Source organism: Colletes gigas, unplaced genomic scaffold (genome assembly GCF_013123115.1).
Source record: "Colletes gigas isolate AHSC1104 unplaced genomic scaffold, ASM1312311v1 Colletes_gigas_Sc00022, whole genome shotgun sequence".
Classification (NCBI taxonomy): Eukaryota; Metazoa; Arthropoda; class Insecta; order Hymenoptera; family Colletidae; genus Colletes; species Colletes gigas.
The window spans coordinates 167597-177179 of NW_025106651.1; the positions used below are offsets into that span (position 1 = coordinate 167597).

Consider the following 9583-nt stretch of genomic DNA (forward strand, 5'->3'; position numbering starts at 1 on the left):
TGTGTTTCTGTTTTATTGTACGCATCAAAAACTGTAACAAAGAATAGCTATGTATAATATTATCGTAATGCACCGCAGTTGAATATTTACGTGAAAATATTGTAAATTAATTTCAATTATATAACTTACATATCTCAATTAATCAATTTATTAATATTCACAGTCAATGTTTATGTAATCAACTCTGTTACAATCTTGTTTACATTTCTTTCGTTTTCAGAGTAAAATTAATTAGTTCGCTGTCATTATGATTGTATATTATTTCTGTTCCTGAATAAGCTGATTTAAATCCTGGAACAATATTTATATTGATCTCGAAGCCATAAATAATGTAAATCGATTAAAAGAGGAAACTCGTTACAGGGTTTGAAGACAGGAAAATTGATGAAAACGTTTTTAATAATCATCCACTTTGTGAAGAAAAAAGCATTGTAAGAATTTAACCATTTATTCCATTTCTATCAACTTGTACGAAGAAAACAAGTATATTTACAACAGTCATGGATATGTGTATCCCCCCAAGAGACCCTTACCACTTTAAACATACTTTTAGCGAAAAGAAATGAAAATACCGATTATACTTTCCACATTCATCGTAAATTATCGTCGATCACAACGCGTTTAATAAAATTATCGTGCCTTTCAACGGATCTTATACCTTTAAAATACATCCAACGATTCAATGCAACCCTTATCAAATCGATCCAGCCCTCTTACGCGAAAGGTTTACCCAGCGTGTTTTAATTACAAAATATAATCGTCGTTACATAATAAATCGACGTACCGTGACATCGTGATCGTTCCAAGTCTGCTTACATACGTCGAGAATTAAATCCAGGATCACGTTAAAATGGAGCAAAGCAGGACAGAACTGCGGAGGAATTCACGGTGAAGGTTCTCTCCGCGAAGTTGTTTCTTCAAGCTTTTCTTAAAGACCGCGCGGAAAAGGAAACAAAAGTACGGTATTTACAAAGAATCTTAACGACTCTGTAATTAGTATAGTTACCGCCGGGAACGGGAACTTAACAGCTTGCGTAGCCTTAATGCCTGTGACACTCGAAACGTTCTCCATAATGCCATCTAATATATCCTGCTAAGAAAACGGCAGCGAACAAGGGGTGGGGCGTGGAGGGGAAGGGGATGAGGCGAAAAGGTAAAAAATGGACGGGTCTCTGCGACAGCGGCTGCAGTATCCGAATCGAAACTAGGAACGAGGATCCCTCTCGACGATTGCCAGCTAGAACGGATTACTTCTAATCTCTGACATTAGCTCACCCTTTGCATCCACCGTGCTTTGCCCATTTCTATGGACATATATCTCAATTTACTTTTCATTCTTTTTTTTGCGGCCGCTCGCCCCGTGAATACCGGAATATAAAGAATGGCCGAGATAAATCTTGGCAGCACCTGTAGACGGAAATTCTTTGAAAGTTGCTAATTGGAAAATCGTATTAAGATAAGGGTTGCAATTTTCGTTGATTTCTCGCCGTTTCACGGTGAATAATGTTCTAATTTAGTTAACGAATCGATCGACGACGATTCCAGTAAATCGACATTGTAACGCATTAATCAATTTTTACGTAAAAGAGACTTAAAACGGAACGAGACAACTGGAGAAAAATTAAAGTACTACTAAATAAAACCTTGCATTTTTCATAAAATATTTAAAGGAGATATGAAGTGCAAAAATAAAATTGAGTTTTTTCCATGTTACTGAATTTTCTTATTACAATGATAGATGGTTGTGGATAAAGTCTGGTATTTTTTAAAAAGGCAATGTAGATGAATGTTGAATTTTTCCTAAAATATTTGAAGGATATATAAAGTGCAAAAATGAAATTAATTTATTTGTACGAATTATATGTTACTAAATTTTCTTATTAGAATGATAGATGGTTGTGGATAAAGTCTGGCGATGTAAATGAATGTTGTATTTTTCGTAAAATATTTGGAGGATATATGAAGTGCAAAAATGAAATTGATATTTTTGTACGAATTATATGTTACTAAATTTTCTTATTAGAATGATAGATGGTTGTGGATAAAGTCTGGTGATGTAAATGAATGTTGTATTTTTCGTAAAATATTTGGAGGATATATGAAGTGCAAAAATGAAATTAATTTTTTTGTACGAATTGTATGTTACTAAATTTTCTTATTAGAATGATAGATGGTTGTGGATAAAGTCTGGTGATGTAAATGAATGTTGTATTTTTCGTAAAATATTTGGAGGATATATGAAGTGCAAAAATGAAATTAATTTTTTTGTACGAATTATATGTTACTAAATTTTCTTATTAGAATGATAGATGGTTGTGGATAAAGTCTGGCGATGTAAATGAATGTTGTATTTTTCGTAAAATATTTGGAGGATATATGAAGTGCAAAAATGAAATTGATATTTTTGTACGAATTATGTGTTACTAAATTTTCTTATTAGAATGATAGATGGTTGTGAATAAAGTCTGGTATTTTTCGAAAAGGCGATGCAGATGAATGTTGCATATTTTTCACGTTAGAATCGCTCGCGATTGGTTAAAATCGAATGACACGGATTTCGTCGAGAATGTATGGTCTCGTGTAGAGACAAGTGACACTCTGAACAATTCATTGTGAAACGTAGATACTACCGGTTGGCCCAGTATCGCGACGATAAGCATCGATTACCAACTCGAAATCCCATGTGCTCGTGTAATCGACAGTAGAGTTTAGTTGTACACGGGCCGAAAACGTGTAACGTTCTCGTCAACTGCAGTTCTCTCACTTGAATAGTTCTCTTGACGAAATTTATGGTTTTTACATCACAAACACCATAGGTTGCAAAAATTCTAACAGCGTGACTGTCTCTCCATAATATACGTGACCCTGCATTGGCTTCAGAATATAATATCCAACGTTATAGCAATACATTGTACAAAATTAAAAATTAAATATTTTATCAAAATACGATAATTTTTCTACTATTATTAGATTGTTGTTCCCAAATACACGTCAAAAATAAACGAGGGAATTAACGATAGAGCAACTATTAAATCTTCACTGTTTCGGCTAACAACTTTGAGTTGACAATTGAAAATTGTTATAGTAATATATTTTATAAAATTGATAACTGAATATTTTATTAAAATACGACAATTTTTCCACAGTTAATAAATTGTTGTTCCCAAGTACACGCCAAAAATAAACGAGGGAATTAACGATAGAGTAACTGTTAAATCTCCACTGTTTCGGCTAACAACTTTAATAATCCGCTGAAAATTGGCTTGACGAATGTCAACTTTCTTAAGACCCTGTTGCATTCTGAAGCATTAACCAAAGTTTCGAAGCATGTAGGTGTCGGAAGAGGTTGATGCACGCGAGTCTTGTGCACGAGAACGGTAGAAGATACATAGCCCAGCATTAAATGGAGAAGTGTAAACTGTTTATTGTAGGAAAATGTGACGAACGCTCGAGTAGCGGGAGGCAAGTGGATACAGTGCATGATAAACACGAAGCTTCTCGTGACAATTTTTTTCTTACGCTTGAATTAAATTAACGTTTCCAACTCTTCGAAGACGTATCTTCAACTATTCTTGAACTTAAATATATCTGGTGTATATTGTAGGCATTAATTTTCTAGGTATTTCAAGACGAATGAAAGAAAAGATTATTGGAACCATATATCCCTATACAGAGCCTCTCACAATCATCGAAAATATAAATTTCTTAAAACTAACAGTTGGTTGGCCATTTGCCATCGTCCCCATTCCCGTCTGGCCGTGTTTACGCCGACACAACGATCATTTTCACCGTTGTTTGTTGTGAGAAATTTATATTTTCGACGATTATGATTGGCTCTGTGTAGTGGTGTGCTGCCAAAGGATCGACCACTTTTTTTTCTTGACCCACATACTGATTGACCCTTTGACATTGTGCCAGAAAATTTTTAATCAAGAAAAATGTAAATAACGTAAATACCTCTTTCCATCAATATATTAATAGAACCTTAACAACCGTAGCAGTATATTTGTCATGTATTTCAATATTATTTGTTTATTAGTCGAGAATTTGGCAAGCATTTTAGTTGGCCACGGGCTATCGTTAAATAATTCATTATTTTCGACGAGTAAAAACCTTGTCGAATAAAAATAGGTAAAAACAGCTTTGTAACGAATTAATTAATATAAACATAACAGATATTTTTTGTCTAAATCTCGGGTGTAAAAATTCTCTCTGGTTTTAAGAGATAAAAGCCTTTGTAAAAGTTTAAAAGCCACTGGGATAGGGGATTTCTAACCTGTAAGAAATGATTTGTCATTATTGAAAGTCCGCCCATACCCAACATCAGACAGGTGGTATATTCCCTTTAGAAATGGCTCGTGAAGGGCACGATGGAATGGATGTTGGGTTGCCTCGAACAAATTTGACAGTTTAGTCAGTTACGGAAGTTAAACTTTGTTCGATTATACTGGAATGAAATATGTATTTGAAATGCGATATAAAGATTCGGAGAATAAAATAGTTTTTTTTAAGTGAAACAGATGTAAAATAGAAATATTTTATTTCAGTTTGCAGTTTCAAGGATGACAAAAATATGATTATATTTTCAATTTTGAAATATTTGGAACACTTCGTACTGGGAAAAAACGAGACTCGAATAAAGGGTGAACGAAAATTGATTAGAATTTTAGAGAGACATACGTCGTAGTCCATCAACGAAATAAAAAAACTGTTCTCTATTCCATATAGGCGTGTCAAAAGCCTGGGGCAAAAACCGTTTATTACACTTCGGGCAATAGGCTGTGTGACATCAACAAAAACTATTCGATTACGTAAGCACAAATTTAATTTCAAATTCGCTACTTTCCTTTATATTTTTCCAATTTTATTTTTGACACTGTGGTAAGTTTAAATTTTAAAAGTGTTCCAAGATAGAAAATAAACTACTTTGAAACGTTTGCTGTTCAATAACTTTTTGATCAAATCATTGGCATTAAAATACAGAAATTAAACACATTTTCACTGTGATGTGGAGAATTTTTTTCTTTTATAATTTATATTATTTCATAATGATACTTTCTTTTATTTTTGCATTTATTAATTATCCCGTGATTTCTGAGATAAAATATAATGCTTTAGACAGTGTTATTTCTACTTTAGCCCAGTTCTGGTTACAATTGGCCACTTAGCAGGCGACATTGACGAAATGCGGATCTAAGTAATGTTTTTGACATTGAACAACGGCCGCTCTGAATGCCTTTCACTCCGAATCAGCGTGTGTGCGAGATCGGTCTATACTGCCGAAAAATTTTTAGTTAGCGCTGCTTTGAGTCGGCATAAATTTTAGAGGGAGAAGGCGAGAGCGAAATCTCTCGTATTTTTATGTCTTTCGCGTTTATGTAACAAAACCACATACAGTGATACTATGGTATGAATACCTAATTATACCTGTTACGTAGAGAGCATGGAACTTTCTGTAGGTGGTCGATTTGCATAATTTCCTAATACGAAAATTTGTGTACCTTGGGTATTATATTCGACTTAGAATACATTGACGCAACTCTATAGAGGTATATTGCCCGATTGATTTACAAAATTCACTATTTTATACTTGGGACCCAAACTGTTGTAACTAAAACAGACGTTAATAATATTAATAAGTATTTTATTCGTTCTTATTACCAATTGACTTATATTGTTTAATTACGACATGGCAATTTAAATTTAATCCTAAATAAATTTATTTATTCGTAAGAAATTGTACTATTTTGTACAAAATACAATTTAACGAGCGTGTCAAAACGTAATTTCTTTGATCGTTAAGTACACGGTTAGTAAAATAAGAATGTTCGCGGGTTCAGATCGCGGGAATAAACGTTTTCATTCGCGTTGTGCCTACGTCGACAAAGTGTTTGAATTGCTAGTGCAATCATGACACATGTAAATGACATTTCCAGATATCGGGGTGAGTACGTCATTATTGGTGATATTGATCGCTTTGCACACAGTTGTTCAATTTATAGGGCGTGCCATTCAATTACCGTCTGCGGGAAGAAAACGGAAATATATCTTTTACTTCAAATTGGTTATGATGCCAATAATACTTGTCCCGTACACACATATACATATATAAAACTACAATCAAGTACAACAATTTGTAAGAATAAATGATCGATCGCGAATAAAAAACAGAATATTTATCATTTGTCGAAGTTCTTTGAGTTCCTCGTTTTTGAATTTTTTTCTTTGATAAATAAAATATTCTTCATGCGGTGTAAGTTACATGAAGCTCATAAAATGCAATCGAATTACAAAATTACAAATGGGTGTACGTCGTAGCAGATTCGAAGAAGTTAAGTAACGATAGCCATGGATCTTCTTCGCGTCGAACAGAAATTCCACTATTTTCTAAAAACGGGGAATTTTAGAAAATCCTTCCAGCATCTCCGCAACGTGGTCCCTTGCGTCAGTCGAAAAGTTTGGGGAACTGTATCTTTCTAGTGAAAGGTGACGCCGTGGGGCGCCGCTGTATAAAAACCGTCGAATCTTTCGTTAAAGACACATTTCGCTCCAACATCTCACAGCTCGTACACCATGAAGGCCTTCGTAGTAAGTAGGACTATAATTTGAATTTGAAATAATTCACAGAGACAAGTATTCGTAAACTCTGTTACAAGTATTATTATTCAACTTTATTTAAATACTGTTACTCAACATCGTTCGTGCATTAATAATTTTTACAATTATTTAGAACTCATGAATAGTCGATTGAAATTACAATAGACTCCTTTAGCCAAGTATTCTAACTAAATCACGTTCATTGTTTATTATTAATCGTGTGTTTCCCTTTCAGGTTTCTTTATTTTTGGTCTCGATGATCGCCGCCGATGCGACCGCATCGGTAAAGAAACTCGAGAAGCGTGGACTTCTCGGAAGTCAGGGCATCGGGTCTGCTGCAAGCTATCTTCCACCCACAACTTCGTACGCCTCGAGACAGGTCTCAGTTTCTCCAGCTGCAAGTTACGGTGTCCCAGCAGCAACGTACGGCGTACCAGCAGCAACATACGGTGTCCCAACTGCATCTTACAGCGTCCCAGTCCAATCCTATAACGTCCCAGCTCCATCTTACGGTGCCCAAGCTCCCACCTATGCTCTTCCTTCCTACACCGCCCCTGTGTCCGTCAACACTTACAGCGCCCCTGTTGCTGTTCCAACTTATAGTGCTTCACTCTCAACGCCAGTGGCATCTTACAGCAGCCCGGTGTTGAGTTCGTCTTATGGTGCTCCCGTTTCAAGCTACGCGGGTGCTTACAGCCAACCGTTGGTAGCATCAACCTACGGAGTTCCTCAACAGTACTCCAGAGTTCAGACGGTGCCCCAAAACATAGCACAACCAGTTTCTGTTGGTTACGCTAGCGGTGTTTCCCTGGGGTCTGCAGGCGTACAGACCGGTTATGGCGTGCCAAGCTCCGTCGTTGAAACTGTTCCATCCGTTGGAGTTTCCAGTTACTCGAGCGGGGCTTATGGAGTTCCTTCGAGTCTCGTCAATAACAATGGACTCTCTGTTGGACTTTCACTGGGCGGTCAGAGTTTGTCCAGCGGATCTTACGGAGTTCCTGCCGCGTACAGCCAAGGTGCCAGATACGCTACCGGTTACTCGTTGGGATCAGCGTCCCTGCCATCCGCCTCCTATGGCCTCCCGAGTTCCAACATCCAAGTGGAACAAGACGATGGATACTCCTATCCAGTCCCGTCGAAGAAATTGGTCGTTTAATTTGAAATCTACTAACGGAACGCGAGGAAGAGTCATGAATATAAAAATTATACCGTCCTTTGCATATTTCGTCCCAAAGTTGTGACACTTACCTTGTCCTCGTTTCGAAACGATGTATGTGAAAGAGTCGAAAAAATTCTTGGTCTGACATTATTACACGAAATAGCGATCTGTATGTACCACTGAATCTTATACACTCTAAACTATCACCTATATGTTGGAATTAAAAAATTGCCAAAGTTTTAATCATCGTGATTATCCTTTCTTCGGACCTTTAACTCTACTATGTCTTACTGTAAGTTCGAATTATTAAATGGAGCAAATTCACTCTGTAATATTTGTGTTTTTATTAACGAATATTCTTTGTCTCTTCGTTGTATTTTTGCAGGTATTTTATCTGCAACACGTAGAGCAGTTTTCGTTGTTTGGATTTCTGCTCTATCAACGTGCCGAGTTTCATAAAATCAAAGATTGATAATTGGCCGCCGTCCTCGTAAGCAGCTTACAAGGTACTTAAGATACGACGTTACACTTTATTTCAAGTCGCCTAAAGTTGTCCGTGTGTATTGCTCGTAGCCGGGCTTCGTTTCCACCTAGAAATCCGGGGGTCGTGTACTTTTTTCCGTTAGCTGCCGCCATCTTCGTAATGGTATCTGCAGTCGTAGAAAACGTACGTGGCACGCTCGCGCTTCATGATCCGCAGTGAGGTTACCCTCTACCATCCTTACGCGTGCACGCACACAGCTACGTCGTTTCTGCGCTCACGAAACCCCCAGTCAAAAGCTACACGCGCGCAAATACGCTCGTCCGTGTGCACTTCTGTCTGCTTTTTGCCGGAAAACTGGCAGTCACGCACTATTTTACGACTTTCGCCGGGCCTCTGAATTAATCCAAGCTTTTCCGGCTACGAGGACGACCCTTTATGCACTCCTCCCAGAAATGAAGTACGTTCCTTGTTCGTAGCCCTGGGGTTACGGTGTCGTTAAGCTGCCGTCCTTGATATCACTTCGTACCCCAGCGAAAAGAGCTTTCCGTGAGTTTCAAACGAAGAAACTGCAAGATTAGACGAAGCAACAGGAAGTTTGCTCGCACGACGACGGAAACGAGAGAATGAAAAATTATCTGCTCTGCTCCGATACCTCTGCAACAGCCTCGCTTTTCCTTCGAATCATGCAAAAAGCTGTTACCTAATCTCCTAAGTGTCGCGGTTTGACTGGTACGTTCGTATTCTTTCTCTGTGTTAATGTAACCAGGCATTTCCTGTTTGAAACGTAAAACTAATACCATGAAACATCAAAATACTTATGGTATATCTTTTTCCGAACAGCAAAAGAAGCTGCAATCTAATCTGAGTGTCGTGGTTGGACCAGTACGTTCGTATTCTTTCTCTGTGTTAATGAAACCAGGCATTTCCTGTTTGAAACACTTTTTTAATAAATTAAAAAATCGTAAAACTAATACCATGAAACATCAAAATACTTATGGTATATCTTTTTCCGAACAGCAAAAGAAGCTGCAATCTAATCTGAGTGTCGTGGTTAGACCAGTACGTTCGTATTCTTTCTCTGTGTTAATGAAACCAGGCATTTCCTGTTTGAAACACTTTTTTAATGAATTAAAAAATCGTTGCAAAACTAATACCATGAAACATCAAAATACTTATCACTTATCAGTACATCTTTTTCCGAACAGCACAAGAAGCTGCAATCTAATCTGAGTGTCGTGGTTGGACAGATACGTTCATATTATCACCCTAGTAAAGAAAAGTAATAATCGTCGAATAAACGTGTCAGTACCTCGATAATTTAATAACGTCCAAGCTCAATTTAC

At 37.0% G+C, this 9583-nt stretch overlaps 1 protein-coding gene across 1 annotated transcript; it reads left to right on the forward strand.

The window, feature by feature from the left end:
* Positions 1–6573: 6573 nt before the first annotated feature.
* Positions 6574–7753, forward strand: LOC122401136 (RNA-binding protein 14-like). Its single transcript, XM_043403092.1, has 2 exons — positions 6574–6588; positions 6833–7753. The coding sequence occupies exons 1-2, from the start codon at positions 6574–6576 to the stop codon at positions 7751–7753; spliced, it is 936 nt and encodes a 311-aa protein (XP_043259027.1).
* Positions 7754–9583: the final 1830 nt, after the last annotated feature.